At 52.8% G+C, this 16333-nt stretch overlaps 1 protein-coding gene across 1 annotated transcript in view; it reads left to right on the top strand.

Annotated features, from left to right (window-relative positions):
• The window catches only part of EFCAB8 (EF-hand calcium binding domain 8), a 60864-nt gene extending 55432 nt beyond the window's left edge, over positions 1-5432 (top strand). The window contains exons 24-27 of the mRNA XM_036244730.1: positions 3523-3652; positions 3784-3988; positions 4074-4175; positions 5151-5432. Of these exons, the coding sequence (XP_036100623.1) occupies positions 3523-3652; positions 3784-3988; positions 4074-4175; positions 5151-5432 (719 nt within the window). The remainder of the gene's footprint in view (positions 1-3522; positions 3653-3783; positions 3989-4073; positions 4176-5150) is intronic.
• The last annotated feature ends 10901 nt before the right edge of the window (positions 5433-16333 follow it).

Below are 16333 nucleotides of genomic sequence, written 5' to 3'. Positions count from 1 at the left end.
CCACTCACTCTACATTGTTATTCGCCTTTGTATATTTTTGCAAATCATATGTCTCATAAGGTATATGCCTTTCTCTTCTTAAAAATAAACTTAATTCTTACATTATAACATGCATAAAGGCAAGTGCCCAGACCAAAAGAGTTCAATTTGGTGAATTTTCACAAAGTAAAGATAGATCCATATAACCACCATTATATCAAGAAACAGAATATTACCAGCCCTTGGGGCACCCCTACCCCCCTCCACTCAACCATCTCTACCTACCCCCTCCAAAAGTAACCACTATCCTGTTTTCTAAATCCAGAGATTAGCTTCCTCTGGTTTTGACTTTGCATAAATGAAATAAGGCGACAGGTTGTCCTTGTATCTGGCTTCTTTCTCTCAATGTTATTGTTTGTGCATTTCAGCCATTTGTTGAATGTAGTAGTTCATTAATTCTCATTGCTAAATAGTATTTGGTTCTTGATATATCATAATTTATTCATTTTGCGACTATTGGTGGGCATTGGGTTGTTTCTGTTAATTATAACACTGCTGTGAACATTCTTGCACAGATTTTTTTGGGTGAACAAATGTATGCATTTCTGTTAGATATGTATCTAGGAATGGAACTGCTGAGCCACCAGGTGTATACATCGCGCCTCAGTAGATACTGCTAAACAGTCTTTCAAAGCCCTTGGTTGTAGCTGCAGACTTGCTCTGTGGCTGGAACCATCTGGATTATAATCTGTCATGTCATATGAGGTTGTTAAAAGTTCATTAAAAATTCATCTGGTTTCTCCTCATCTCGTCTATGAAGGATTTGTTTTCCTGGCATTACGTTGGTTTCTTTGTGAAGAGACCAATAATCCTCCTGTCAAAGAATTACTGCTTTCTGAATTAAGTTCACTTGGGTGTTCTTGAATTTTCACCTCTTTTATGGGTTTACATATTTTTGATTATTTTTAATGTATTCCTGTTCTATGATAAAATTTGTCATTTTATACTTTATATTCTTAACTATTCTTTGTATTCTTGATTCTTTATATATTGAGCCTTATTTTTTCATCCTGTTGACAATCTCTGCCTTTTAATTGGCTATTTAGTCCATATAAATATGAATAAAATTACTTGCATGATTTAAGTCTATCATCTGATATCTGTTTCTGTTTATTCCATCTGTTCTTTGCTCCTTTATTCCTCTTTTTCTGTCTTCTTTTGGGTTAATCAAGTATTAAAAAAGTATTGTTTGACTCCTCTAGTTTTTAATTGTATATTTTTGTATTATTCTTTTAGTGGTTACCCTGTAGATTATAATGTGCCCTCTAGACCTGATACCACTTCCTATGCAAGAACCTTCCCTTCCCCTCCCTGCTGTTTGTGCTATTGCTCGCATGTATTTTACTTCTACGCATGTGACGACTTCCCACAGGCATTGTTGTAAATGTTACCGTGAGCATTTATATTTGCCCATATAGTCCCCATTTCCATTGCTCTTCATTCCTTCCTGAAGAGCTAGGGTCCTGCCAGCAATCTTCCTTCAGTCCAGAGAACTTCCTTTATTGTTTCTTATAGAGCTGATCTGCTAGTGATAAGCTCTTTAAGCTCTTATTTTTCTGAAAACATCCATATTTTGCCTTAAAATGTTATTATTTTACTGGACACAGAATTCTCAGATGGCAGTGTATTTTCTGTCAGTACTTAAAAAGGACCATTCCATTGTCTTCTGGCTTCTGTTTTCTCTTTAAAAGTCAGCTGTAAGTTGATAATTTGAAGGTAATTTTTCTTTTTTCTCTGGCTGCTTTTGGTTTTTGGGAAATTTTCCTATGATGTACCTAAGTGTGGTTTCATTTGTATTTATTCTGCTTGGAGTTCACTGATCTTTTTCCATCTGGATTGATATCTTTCATTAGTTTTGAAAAATTCTCAGATATTATCTCTTTAATATTGCTCTTGCCATGCTCTCTCTCTCGTCCCTTTGTGGGGTTCCAATTGCAGGTGTGCTAGAACATTGGACTTCGTCACAGGTCTCTCATGCTCTGTTCTGTTCTTTTCATCTTTAATTTCTCCATTCCAGTTTACCTATTTCTACTGACCAGCCTTCCAGCTGATTAATTCTGTCTTCTTCTGTTTTCAGTCTACTTTTAAATCTATCCAATTAATTTTTGTGTTTTTTAGTTCTTAGAATACCTAGTTGGCCCTTTTCTATAGATTTCAATTCACTTTTGAAATTCTCCCTCTTTTCCCTTTATTTTGTTATATTTTTCTTTATTTTATTTAACGTTATTCACAGTAGTTATTTTAAAGTGTTTATCGGCTAACTCCAATGTCTGAGTTATCTGTGGGTCTGATCCTAATGCCTGTTTCTTCTTTTGATTATTGGTTTTACTTTCCTGTCTTTTCATGTCATCTGCATTAAAAACTTAAAACGCAAACAAATAAAAAACCCAAAAACAAACACAAACAATCTTCCAAGTAAAACTTTGCTGGATTTTGTAAAAAGGACTGTAGTGAGCTTGATATGGTTTTCTTCTAGACTGCACGTGCTCTCTTCTGCGTGGGGCTGCTCCTCTCAGCGCAACCAGGAATTGAGCTGGGTTGGGACTGGATGTATGTTTAGGTAGACTGAGCTTACTTCTGTCTTCAGTTTTCTCAGGAGTGAAGTCTGTTGTGTTTGTTATAGGCTTCTTCCTCCAGTGGGACTCTATTCCCAATGATCTCACTCTGTCTTTCTAGCCCAACCTCCAGACCCTCAACTCCCCCAGTGCTAAGCAAATGCCCAGTGGGAAAAAGAACGATGCATGTGGGACTCCACTAGACTTAATCCATCAGAAGCTCTGATCACTTCTCTTCCACCCAGTAGCTCCCCTCTGCCTAAGCTGAGCCTGATTCTCACCCACCCTGTGCCCAGATTCAGAAAATCTCCCAGAAAAGAAAGCAGCTCCTGATCTCGGTTCTTCTGAGAAGGACTCTTTCCTTTCTGTACTTTTAGTGCATCCAGTTTTCTTTGTTTCTACAGCTCTCCAGTGTTTTTTAAAAATATGATTTTTTAAATGTATCTGTTTTTTCTTAATTTTTAAACAATTCTGCAGCAGGCAAATGACCTACTACTTACTATGCCCTGCCCCTGCCCAGAAGTAGTAGGACTCATGTTCTCACTACCTACTTTCAACTCCAGCCCTGTTCTTCCCCAGCCCACCCCTAACCTCGTGTCTGATGGACACCTGATCATTTCATACATGAGCTAGGTGAAGCCCAACTGAGAATCATTGTCATTGCCTTAGTTCTCTCTCCATTTCAGCCTTCATGGGGGGCAGGATGCTTTAGGCCTGAGCTTCGAGTATATACTAGGGCTAGTGTCTGATTCCTCCAGGTATTTGTTGAGTAGCCAGCATAATGTCCGGCATATGGTGGACATCATGAAGTGTGGGTCAGGGGTAAGAGGTGGCTGGTTGACTTAAGGGTGGAGGGTGAGGGGCAGAGGGTTCAGAGTGGGAGGTTACGCCAGTCACTGTTACTGAGTTGGGTCTGGTTAAATCACAGGGACATTTGGCCTGAGTGTTTGGAAAAAGCTGAAGGATACCCAGATGGTCGGTGATCAAGAACTGAATAAAAGCTTAGAGAAAAAGAACGAATTCGCACATGCCTCCAAGAAGGCCTATTCCGAGCTTCAGTGAGTTATCTGGACTCCTCTGGCCCAAGGAGGGGGATGCTGGGAGCCTCTCTAGCCTTCGGGGTTCCTGGGAGGGCCTCCCTGCCTTGTGGTGCGGAGGGCCGCTCCTGAAGGAAAGCCCCTCACATCAGGGAGGAGCGGGATTTCGCCGAGGCCCTGGTGTACCAGCGGCGGGAGCAGGTCGCACTCATGGCCCTCCTGAACGGGAACGCAGACACGGAGGCGGACGATTGGGCCAAGCTGCAGAAGATAACCCTGATGTCCCCATGGGCTGGAGAGCGCTCCCCGGAAGATATTGAGAACACCTGGCACAAGTGGGAGTCCAAGGACAAGCAGGTGAAGCGGGAGGGGGGGCCCAGGGGGTGTGATGGGCCCCCAACTCTCAGTCCTGAGCCTTCACTCTTGCCCGTGGCTCCTGCAGGTGAGCAAAGTGCTGGGAGCAGCTTACAAGCCCAAGGAGCGAGCGCGGAGCCCTGGAGTCCTGTCCACCAACGTGCAGTTTAGCTTGATGATGAAGCACCAGGTGCGGCAGGGCGGGGCTGCTCCCCGAGGCCCTGGGGCTGGAGGCTCCATTAGCACCCCCTGTGCCCACAGGGCCCCCAGTGGGGCTGAGGGGAGCATCGGTCCTTTACAGGATTCTGAGTCCGACAGTTCCAGGATGAAGCTGGTCCAGGATGAGTCGTTTGCCAAGGCCCTGGCTGAAGCCATGGACACAGTTTTGTCCTTGAGGACAAGCCTCACTGGGCCTATGGGAGGGCATCCCCCGCGGGCCTGGCACCTGCCGATAGCCTTCAAAGCATTTCCCAGAGTCTGACTTTTGGTTTGCTAGTGTGTTGACTGTTCTGTCTCCATACTGCGGGCTGCCCCCGAGCAGACACAGGTGCATGGTGCCAGGAACAGTCAGGAAGAGGCAGAGGGAATGGTAGGGGGAGAGAAAGAAGCGGGGACTTGGGAAAGACCTGCTTTGAACCCCATCCTGCCTCTTGCTTGGGCAGATCCCAGCCTCTCCTACCCGTTCCCTCCTCATCTGCCACAGGGCATTACAGGAGCTCCCTGCCTCCGTGGCGGGCACTCAGGATAAGTGAAGTAATTCCTCTGTCCCTGGCTGGGAAGAAGTCAGCGTGGAAAGGGCCTCTGCCCTCTCTTGGAGATGGAATCACAGCGCATCTTGGCTAATGCTAAGGGGAGGTGTGGGAGCGCACCCGGGAGCTCCTTGCACCTGAGCCCACTTGGGGTCCAGCCTGGGTCTCGTTCTAAGATGGGGGAAGCCCAGTGCCAACCTCACAGGGTTGTTGCCAGCACCAAGAGGGGGGCTGAGTGACGAGCCTCAGGCACAGTGGGCTTGCAGGCCCAGAAGGCTGTGGTCACCAGTGACAACCGGAGTGCTCTGGAGACCTCTCTGGCATGGAAGACCCCAGGGCCCATCCTTCCTGTGAGCTTGCTCGTGGTCCTGGTGCCCGCTGCCTGCCCCTACACTACCCTGCTCTGTTCCCCACAGATCTCACCTCAGATCTACCAAAGCCTGTACTTCAACGAACTGGCACCAACCCACCAGCCTAACTTCATGATACACAAGGTCCTAGACCAGCAGGGCCATCTTATCCGCCTGGTGACGCATGACATCTTGAAGGACGTGCATCCTGTCAGGGAGACGGCCCCCATGCCCACTGCCGTCTACTCCCCCTCCTCCGTGTTCTCATCGCTAGCCTCGGGCTCCGTGTTGCCGGCCAGCAGGCTCACCTCCCCGGGGCTCCAGACCTACCCTTCCATGCGGCCCTAGTCAGCCTCCGCGGGGCCCTGTCTGCCCACTCAGTCCTCTCCTAGGCGTCCAGGTACGTCCTGCAGGATCGGGGCGCCCACGCCGGTCGCCTCTTCCCTGAAGCAGGTCTCAGCCTCCGAAGGACGCTCTTCTGTACCCTACGAAGAAGGGCTTCCACGTCAGGTGCTGCGGCGGCTCAGCCTCTGCTGTCCTCCAGCAGGGCGACTGGGCCCATGGGGTCCTGTCTGTCCCTGGCTCACCCCTGTCAGGCGCGGAGGATATGAAACTCGCCCTGGCTGTCCACGCTCTGGCTATCTGGTGACGTTGACCTTCACCAGAGTCCTAGAAAAGAAAATAAATGTTCACAGATGTTGGAGTCCACAGGCCATGAGGTTGGGCTGTGTCCCTTGCCCCCTTAGGCACCAGGCTGTGTCTCTGATCCGGTCATGTCCCCAGCAAGGCCCTGGGTGGGTGCCGGGAGGAGAGTCCCTCCCACAGGACTTCTGCTGTCTGGCCTGAGGTAGACCGAAGCCCAGAGCAGGGCCTCACACGCCCCGTGGTGAAGGGGTGGTTGGGTCACGACCCTGCGGTGAGCCGTGAAACTTGGTTCAGCTTCCCAGCAAGCATGAGACCAGCAGCCATCTGGAGGTGGCAGGGAGTCTGTCCTCTGTCACTGCAGGGGATCCTGTATTTACAACCTGCTCTGGCCTTCGTACAAGGGTGGGCCGGAAGTGTGGTAGATGGCACCCTGGCCTGGCTCTGCTGCTGTCTGGCTTCAGAGTCTCTCATCATCTCCGACTGTCCTGCTCTGGTCCAGGGGCAACTGTCCAGGCCTCTGCTGGGCTGCCAGCCCTCTCGAGCTCCACATCCTGTTCTGATGCATGTGGGGACTCTGGACAATGAGCCAGAGTGCCACTGCGGCTGTGCCGTGGTGCCCACAGTGCTGCACTGGGCGGGGGCTTGCCAGAGCAGTGGGGTGGGCTGCAGGCCTGGGTTTGGGTTCTTGGAGGTCTCCCTAACTCTGTGTCCCCATGGCGCCCGAGGGTGACCGTGTGGCTCCGCATCTCTCTCCCTCCACTTGCTTCTCCCTTTCACACTTCCCAGCCTGCAAGCTGGGACCTCCCTCTGCTCTCTGCCGCGGAGTCCCCTGCGTCACAGCGCCTCCTCCCCAGGGCCACTGTAGTCTCTGCTGTGGGGACCAAACCCTGCAAGGCTCGGTTCTTAGGTTAAGGTTCTTAGATTAAGGAGCCCACACCTAGCACACCCTGGCCCTACCTGGAGAACTGGGCAGACAACTCCGACTCCGGAGCGTCAAGGTGAGAAGGAGCTGAGGTCCCAGTGGGGTGCTGAAGGCCAGTTTCACACAGGAGCTGGGTGTGAGGACATGGGGTGGGGGGGCCGCCTCTCTCTGGTCACCGCACTGCACCCTCCCCTTCTCCCCAGGCCCAGCTGCCCGCAGAGAGCACCTGCCTCCTCTCCCTCTGCCTTTTGCACCCATGTTCTTAAAAATGGCTTATTTTATCTTTTTCCTGATTCTAAAAGTAGCACAGGCTGAATTTGGAAAATGAGGAAAATACAGAAAAGCATGGAAGCCAATAAAAACCATCTGGATTCTCTCTCCCAGAGATCATTTTGGTGCATTTTCTTCTAGACATTTTTTCTCTTCCTGTGCACCTTTGCACACATGCACTCAATACCCTCACTCACACTCACGTTCACACACATTCTCTGCCTCATGTGTTCTCACCCACACAGCCCATAACCGTGGCGCGCGAGCTTCGTAGGCGGCATCCCTCACGGGATGTGCAGATGGCCCACCGCTGCATCCCGTGTAGCCCTCGACCACGAGGGCTGCCTTCAGCCCTCCCTGCGCGCCTTCTCCAGGATCTAGGGCCCCCGCCGTGTCGCTGGTGAGAGCCGCAGGAAGGTACGGCCTGCAGTGTCCCTGCCCATGTACTGCTAACCACCGGAGCAAGGAGCAGCCACTTCTCTCCAGGGGCAGAAACATTTCCCTGGGCCCAGCTGGGCCGAGGAGTCATGAGCCCACTGGTAGACCGAGGGTGGCTGTCCTTCCACCAGGAGATGGGGCACAAGGGCACCGAGGGGAGTTGAGGAAACCTTGTCCTCGAAGAGAAGCCATCGCTGACCTCGTTTCCTGGCACCACCAACTGAGCACCTGCTGTGTGCCAAGCACTGTCAGGGCACTGGGGTCACCAGAGTGAGGAACGCCAGCCCTTTCCCACTGGGGACACAGATCACTCGTCTGTCCTGTGAATACGTCTCATCAGTTTACCCCCCAGCTTATCTTACTGAGCACGAGCACTGGGCTTCCAGCGGGAGGCAGGTGGAGCTCATGGAGCAGTGTGCAGATGCAGTGGCGCCAGGAGAAGCAATCCAGGAGGGCTTTCAGGAGGAGGACACCTTTAAGCCCAGAGCCAGCCAGGACCTTTGTGTTTGCTCTCCTCTCTGCCTGAGAGGGGCTTCTGGCAGATCAAATGGCCTCTCCTCCTTGGCCTGCTCGGACGCCCCCCCTAATGCCCGGCACCCCTGTCCTCTCCACCCCCTGCCCTGCTTTATTCTCACCTCAGTATCTGTGTGTTTACTCATCATCGTGCCCCCTTCTCCAGGGCAGGACAAGGTCTGTCTTGTGCGTGGTTTCCACCCCTGGCAGGGTGCTTCGCACATCGCAGGTGCTGGGTAACTGTCCAATAAGTACTCATGATGTTAGCTCGAAGTTTGCCTCCCCTGGGAGATCTGAGATTGCTCTCACCTCGGTTTCCCCTCCTTTGGGGATGTGTGTCCTCTATTCGCTGGTCCTGGCTGGATTTTGGAGTGTCCCTCCCCACTGGGACTGCAGACCCTGTCTGCGCGCCCCAGGTCTTTGGCGGAGGTGCTGGGGAGGGGCAGTGGATCTGACTGGCTCTGGGTATCCAGGTTCCGTTCTGGATTCAGTGCTGGGTGGGTCCTGCAGGGGGTCTGGAAGGGTGAGTGGGTCTTGGATTGGCAGGTGGTGGGAATAAGGGGTTGTGTCAGTCAAAGCACACTGCAATGCCCTGGCTGGGTGGCTCAGTTGATTAGAGCATTGTCCCGTACACAAAAAGGTTGTGGGTTCAATTCCCAGCCAGGGCACATACCTAGATTGCAGGTTCAATACCCAGTCAGGGCTGTGCAGAAGCAACCCATCAATGTTTCTTTCTCACATTGATGTTTCTCTCTTTCTCCCTTCCTCTCTAAACATCAATGAAAAAACAACATATCCTCAGGTGAGGATTAAAAAAAAAGAATGCTTCCATAATCTACTAAACTACATAAGTTCCAACTTCTTCACTTTGGAAAAAAAAGGGACATTGCAGGGACAAAGGTCAAGGGGCAGAGCAGTGACAGGTGCCTGTGAGCTGGGCACCTTCCAAGAGTATATGGCAGCTACTGGGTATCTGTGTGGCTGAGTTCCCCAAGGGGACAGTGCCACCAGCATCCGTGCTCTGGGGGCAAGGGACAGATCCGGAACAGGGGCCCCCTCCCTCAGGTCACGCACATGTTCCTCATGAGCCCAGTGCCCAAAGGAGCAGCCTGGGACTCTGGAACGGAGTGCTCAGCCTGTAGTCATAGGTGCTTTTGTGGTGGACAGTGGTGCCCGGGCTTTGTGGCAGCTATTTCCAGACCAGTGCCAGGTCTTTTGGGGTGTGTGGTAGGGATGAGGTCTTTCAGCAGAGGGAACAGCCAAGGAAGAAGTCCTAAGGTAAGCCCTGGCCTGTTTGGCTCAGTGGTTAGAGCGTCGACCTGTCGACCGAAGAGTCTTGGGTTTGATTCCCGGTCAAGGGCACGTACCTGGGTTGCAGGTTTGATCCCCTGTCGATCCCTCGCCGGGGTCGTGCCAGAGGCAAGACAGCTGGGCCCAGCCTGCACCAACAATCTACCCTTGCAGGGTACCTGGTGCCAGAGACCCTTCTGTCCATGGTCTTGGATATCAAGCTGGTGGCATCACCGTGGAGATTGTCCAAGTAAGCCCCGTGGCATGAGCACGCTCCAACTGTCAGCCTGCCTGCACACAGGAGATCGGGGCTCGCTCTCTGACAGCTCAGCTCATGGTGCCTCAGTTCTCCTGGATGAGAAGTGGTAGCATCCCGCCTCTCCGGAGGCTTTTCCTACCTCTCACCGACCAGATGAAGCCAAAGAGCAGGAGGCGGCCTGACCACTGTGTAGACGGGGTAACAGGCCAGAGAGGGACTTGGCTGGGTCTCAGCCCACCCTCTTCCCACCCTGTCCCTCTCCTGCCCATTTGAGCCACCGTGTTCTCCAGGGATGCTGCTCCTGGGACACTGAGCCCAGGCTGGGCGAGGATGCTGGAGGAGTATCCCCTCGGGACCTGGCAGAGCCTGGGCCGCGCCGGCCGTGCTCGTCCTTAATGAGCCTCACACTACCTCAGTGCTCTGTGGCAAGTAATCGTCCTTATTTGTTTCTTGATTCCAAGAGTCTGAGCCTGCGGTCCCCACTGCTGGGCAGTTCAGGGTTCAGTACCCCTCCAGTATTCTGTCTGCTCACCCGGTGGTGTCTATGGAGCACCTACTGTGTGACAGGTTCTGTGCTAAGCTCTGGGGACACAGTGCGGATAAGACCAACATGGTACCTGTCCGCAGGGACCTCACCAGCAGCAAACAAGGAAGAATAGTAAAATGACCCACTAATGTCTGATGGGAGCTAATAAAGCAGGGGGTGGGAAAGAACTGATGAAGTGGGAAGTGACAAGGGTTGACTAGGACACATGGTCAGGGAAGGACTCATGAAGAGAGGATGCCTGAACAGAGACCTGGGGACCGAGGAGCCAGCTGGGTGGCGTTTGGGGAAGAGTTCCCGGCTGGGACACAGCAGAGACAAGGACCTCGCAGTGGGAGTGAGGCGGGTGTCAAGGAGCGCAGGGAGCTGGGGCTGGGTAAGCTGGGAAGAGAGGAGCTCAGCCAGGCAGCAGGGCCCGCAGATCATGAAAAGGGTCTGGAGGTCACTCCTGGCGAGGGGGGAGCCATCTCTGTCTGCAGCTGGGGAGCCACACGGTCAGATGGAGCCATGGAGGAGCCGGCCATGAGCGGTGATGGTGGAGCTCCGTGCAGAGGCTGAGGGTGGGGGGGTGTTCAGGAGGTGGGGGTGGCGGGGTGATGTGTGGATGTGCAGGAGCAGAAGTGTGGGGAGGGGAGGCATCTTGCTCAAATCACTGGGTTTTGTCTCGAGGCCCCTGCAAGCCCCACTGAACTCCCAGACAGGGGTGGTCTCTCCCCCATTTTACAGAACAGAGCAGAGGCTCAGAGCGGGGAGCGGCTTGCCCAGGGCCACTCAGTATGGAAGCCAGAGAAGGACTTGCTCCTGGCTACCCCTCCCGCAACACTCCTGGGTGCCTCCCGGTTCTGCCCCATGCTGGCTAGGCGACTCTGGGCTGGCGGATAAATCTCTTTGAGCCTCATCAGGAATCAAAGCAGCCCCTGCTGGTGATTCAAATAAATGCCAATATCTCAATGGGTGGCACTCAGTAGGCAGTCCAGAGCTGGGAACCGCCCGGGAGGAGGAGGAAGGACTGACATCTAAAACCAGGTTAGAGAACCCACAGAATTCAGAGCTCTTGAGTAACCCCACTTGATCCGGGCTTGCACACCTCCTGGGACAGAGGGCTCAGTCCCTGCAGACTTGGACTCTTAGAAAGTCTTTCCTTGGGTGGCACCTACTTCGACCTCCTGCTCTGGCCTAGCTCTGCCCAGGAGGGCAATGTGGAATGGGGGTGCTCCCTCAGTTTCTCACAGGGGCTACAGGAAAGACCTAGCCAGGCCAGCTTGCAGGGGACCCAAAGCCTTCGCCTCACCCTTCCTGTGGACCCACAACCACAGACCCCTGTCCCTACCAGCCCCTCCTTTCCCCAGCAGGCCACCAGCGGCGTCTCTGGAGCAAGCCAACCAGCCTTAAGTTTCAGCTCCTCGGCTCAGGAACTGTGTGGCCACACGCAGTCCCCTCATTTCCTCCCGCTGCACCTCTGTCGCAGGGCTGCGGGGAGGAGTGGCCGAGGGGATGGACAGCAAGCACTAGCTTCAGGCCCAGCGGGGTGAGTCAGTGAAAGGTACTAGTTATGTGTCGTTTTTACTGCTCATTCCCCTTGCAAAACCCAGGGTCTCAGAGCCTCCTGGGATGATGCCTGGTACACCCGTGTTCATTGCAAGGGCCATCTGGGGACTTCTGAACTGTCCCAGAGGGGCCTTCTAGAAGTGATGCCATCACTTGGCCACAGGGTAGCTGGTGGCATTGATGGTGACAAACTGGCAGGGTAAGAAGGGAGGGGCCACTGGGAGCTCGGCTATGCTGAGCCCTGGGGGTGTGCCAGGCCTCCCCCTCCTCCCTGTCCCACTCTAGACCCAGTGCCAAAGCTGAGTGTCTCCGTGGACTTGGGGCTGTGTATAGAGCGGCAGGAGCTCACTGACCCTAGGCAGGGGGCTAGCCTAGTCTCTCCTTCCCGGTCAGACCCCTCCTGCTCCAGGTGACGGCTCCAAGGCCTGTGCCTGAGAATTGAGCTGAGCAGGTCCTTTGCTGCCACTGAGGGGCAGGAGCAGCTTCGTGGTGTCCACAGACCCAGGAGAGGTAGAGGGGGTTCTGGGGCTCCAGAGTCTGGACCAATCTTCCGGGCTTCCAAGAGCTTCCCATAAGCCCTTGGATCCCATGGTTGAAAAGAGAAGTGGATTTTAGGGCCCTTAATCCACCTCTGGCCAGGAGAGGTGAGGAGGAGCATCTCTTGGGTGCACAGGAGGAAACGGGGACTAAGAAGGTGACTTGGAGCAGGTCACACAGTGAGGGAGCACAGGCAGGGGTGGTGCCCCGTGCTCTGTCTTGTCACTGGTCCAGGGGACTCTGAGTCTCAGAAGCTGAGGCCCTGACTGCCTGCCCCAGCCCTCCCCAGCCTGGTGTCCAGGGATTAGCAGATTAGCTCAAATCATGGGGCTCCTGGTAGGCTTATCAGAGGCGCCTCTCTGGGGCCTTGGGGGTGGCTTGGCGCTCTGCCTCTGGCTCTGCTGACTCCCACCCTGGCTGGCTGCCCAGTCCTCTGCTCCAGCCGGGGGTGGGCCGCATGGCAGGCCGGCAGCCAGCCTTGTGCATTGTGGACCTGGAGTGGGGGTGGGGGAGCAAGTCCAGGGCAACCTTTGTGTCCCTGCAGGATGCTGCCCGGAAAAGGGCCTTCTGGGCTGCGCAGCCCCTGCCCTGTGGGGCTGGATTCCTCGGGGCCTGCCCTATTCACGTGCCCGTGAACTGCGGGGCGTGGGGCGCACGTGTGGGGCAGGTGAGAGGGGACCTGTGAATAAAGGGGAGCCTGACAACCGGGCGGGGCTGAGTCACATGCAGTGGGTGTTCCTCACGAAGAACAAGGCTCCCGTGGACTGCGCCTGCCGGCTCTGCTCGTCCGTGTGGTCTGTGTGATGGTCTCCGTGGTCCTGTGTGTGTGGGGGGGGGATCAGCCTGCTCCCCAGGGGAGGCTGGGGCAGAGCCCAGGAACCCTGCTCTTCATTCCGGTTCCACCGTTGCTTTACCCGAACGTACAGTGCTCTGACACGGCGTGGGAAGGGCTGGGGGGAGCTGCAGCTCCGCGGGACGCATTCTGAGACCTCAGGAAGGCACCCCCCTCTCCGGGCCTCAGTTTCCTCGTCCGCGAGGGCACGTCGTTCCGTGAGGAGATGAGGGGGTGGGTGCGAGCACACCCGTGCGTTACTGACCGCTTGTGGATCCTACGAATGTCCTTCGAGGACGTCAGGGAGGATGGGGCGGGGGCGAGGGGTACACGAGGGGCCAACAGACCCTCCACAGCAGCCCTGACCACAGAAAATGAGGGTGAAGATCCTGTCTGCAACCCCCTAGAGCTGGTCAACTATCCAGCATTCAACCTGACAAGGAAAGTGCAGAATCCGCACGCAGGAAAACTTGAGGACATGGAGAGAAGGTTCCATGTTCCAGGAAGAGGATGACATGGCCGAGACATTTATTCTCCATACACAAGTCCGTAAAACCAGTTCAAGTTCAGCTGTTAAAAAATGCTACTGAGCCCTGGCTGGTTTGGCCCTGTGATTAGAGAGTCAGCCTGCAGGCCATCGAGTCTCGGGTTTAATTCCCAGTCTAGGGCGTGTACCTCGGTTGTGGGTTCGATCCCCGGCTCTGGATGGGGTCATGTGGGGGCTGGGGTGCTGAAACCAATCTCTGTGTCTCTCTTACATCGATGTTTCTCTCTCCCTCCCCCCTCTATCTAACAATCAATAGAAAAATATCCTCCAGCGAGGATTAAAAAAAAAAAAGCAACTTGGTGCGCTGATTCTAAAGTTTGCCTGAAAGGGAAGTGTATTAGAAACAGAGGAATAGCCCTGGCCGGTTTGGCTCAGCGGTTAGAGCGTCGGCTTGTGGACTGATGAGTCTCAGGTTCAATTCTGGTCAAGGGCACGTGCCTCGGTTGGGGTTCCTCTTTGGCCCTGATTGGGGTGGTGCGGGAGGCAACCAGTCAATGTGTCTCTCTCACATCGATGCTTCTCTCTCTCCCTCTCTTCCTCTCTCTCCTTTCTACTCCATCTGAACAAAAATGGAAAAATATCCTCTGGTGAGCATTTAAGCAAAAGAAAAAGAAACAGAAATAAAGAGGAGGGTAGTTGCTCCAGCACATATTCCAAAACTAGAGAAACTGGAGGAGTCCAGGGTGGGTGCAGGACAAGGCAGGGGCTCAGGGGAGTAGAGAAGAGACCAGAAGCTGTGCATTGACTGCTTCCCAGCTGCAGAGGAGAGACGGACTCTTCGATAATGATGCCGCAGTGTGGCCTTTGGGTATTCATTTAGCAAAAATTAAACTAGGTCCTTGCCTCACACCCTGCACAAAAATAAAGTCCAGATGCACTAAAGTTTTTCTACATCCAAATCGTGTGTGCGCATCAAGAGGACAGCTACCTGTCTCCCTACGTGCGATGGATGATAAAATCGGGAGGAGGAAATGCAGGAGTGGACTGCTGTGACCTCGGAAATGCACAGGCCCCTCCTGCAATGTGCACAAGTTATCAGCCGTAAAGGAAAAGACGAATTTAGCGACATAAAAATTTCCAAATACTTGTTGAACCAAAGCATTTTAAACGAAGTTAAAGGACAAGTGGGAGGAAGAAAACACGTGGAACAGCTGGAGGAGTGAAACTGTGATGGGCGTTTGGGGCGAAGAGGGTGCCTACAGGTTTGCTTTTCCTCCAGTCTCAGCATGGCGCGGCTTTTTAATGACAAGAACGGTTCTTACAAAAATTACGGAAATAAAGCCAGGTGGAGCGTGTGTGGCTCCCAGGTCCACTGAGTGCTGGGAGGGAGCAAGGAGTGGCAGGCGTGTGGGGTGACCCCTCGGAGCCCACACACTCTGGAGACCACTGGAGGGCAGGCTCCAGGGGCTGGTGAGGAGGTTGGCAGATGGTTAGAGGGGTGGATTCTGTGCCGGAGCAGGGCCTGTCCAGTGTGCCCTCCCAGGAAACAAGTGTATTTCCGATTTATCTGCCCTTTTAATACCCAGCTGGACCTGTGCCAGCCTCTCCACCTGCCTGCCCCTGCCCATGTGAATTCTCTCCTTGCTGGCTCCGGTCAGTGCCCTTTCTGGCTTGGCCAGCCTGCCCCACTCTGAGGCCCTGCTTAGGGGCAGCGTCACTCCCTCCTATGACCCGCCTGGGGCCGGAGGTTTTGGTGATCGGTTACGCAGCACCTGCTGTGTGTCCTGCTCCGTGCCGACAGCCCCGCGGGTGGAGTCATAGTAGATCCTGGCAGTAGAGACTGTTTTCAGCACTTCTGTAAGCTCTCAAGTAAATACTACAACGGGTGGGATTCAGCGATGGCAAAAATTATGCATGCAAAATGAGTGACTAGTATAACTTTTCTTTCCACTTTTATTGTGGTAAAACACATACACCATAAAATGCACCATCGTAACTATTCTTAAGTGTACAGTTCAGTTGTTTAAAATAATTCATAATACTGTGCAACCATCACCACTATCCATCTCCATAGCTCTTTTCCTTAAAAAAAATTTTTTTTTTCTTTATTGATTTTAGAGAGGTGGGAAAGAGAGAGAGAGAAACATTAATGAGAGAGAACATCGACTGGCCGCCTCCTGCATGCCCCCCACTGGGGATGGGACCCACAACCTGGGCATGTGCCCCGACTGAGAACCGAATTGGTGACCTCTTGGTGTATGGTCGACGCTCAACCACTGAGCCACACTGGCCGGGCTCCATAGCTCTTTGCATCTTGTAAAACTGTGACAGAATTTCCTTCCTCTTTAGGACTGAATAATCCTCCATTGCATGTGCATTTTTTGTTTATTCATCTGTTGGTGAACATGGTTGGTTCCATGTTTTAGCTACTGTAAATAATGCTATGAATGTGGATGTACAAATATCTCTTTGAGACCATGCTTTCAATTCTCTTGGGTAAATACCAAGTGGAATTGCTGGATCATATAGTAATTCTATTTTTTAACTTTCTGAGGAAACACCATACTGGTTTCCACAGTGGTGGTGGAAATTTTTTATTCCCACAACAGTGTACAAGGGTTCCAATTTCTCCATATCCTCTTCAACATTTACTATTTTTTAATTTAATTTTTTTTTTTCTGTATTGATTTTAGAGAGAGAGGAAGGGAGAGATGAAAACATCAATGAGAGAGAGATGGAAACATCAATGGTCACCTCCTGCATGCCCCCCACTGGGGATCAGGCCCACAACCTGGGCATGTGCCCTGACCAGGAATCGAACCAGTGACCTCTTGGTGCACAGGTGGACGCTCAGCCACTGAACCGCACTGGCTGGGACTAATTTTTATTTTCTGATAGTAGCCATCGTAATGGGTGTGAGAAATTATCTCATTGTAGTTTAGATTTTCATTTTCCCAAAGGTCA

Source organism: Molossus molossus, unplaced genomic scaffold (assembly GCF_014108415.1).
Source record: "Molossus molossus isolate mMolMol1 unplaced genomic scaffold, mMolMol1.p scaffold_m16_p_6, whole genome shotgun sequence".
Taxonomy (NCBI): domain Eukaryota; kingdom Metazoa; phylum Chordata; class Mammalia; order Chiroptera; family Molossidae; genus Molossus; species Molossus molossus.
Note: the sequence above shows the minus strand (reverse complement) of the source record. Positions and strands in the feature narration are given on the sequence as shown.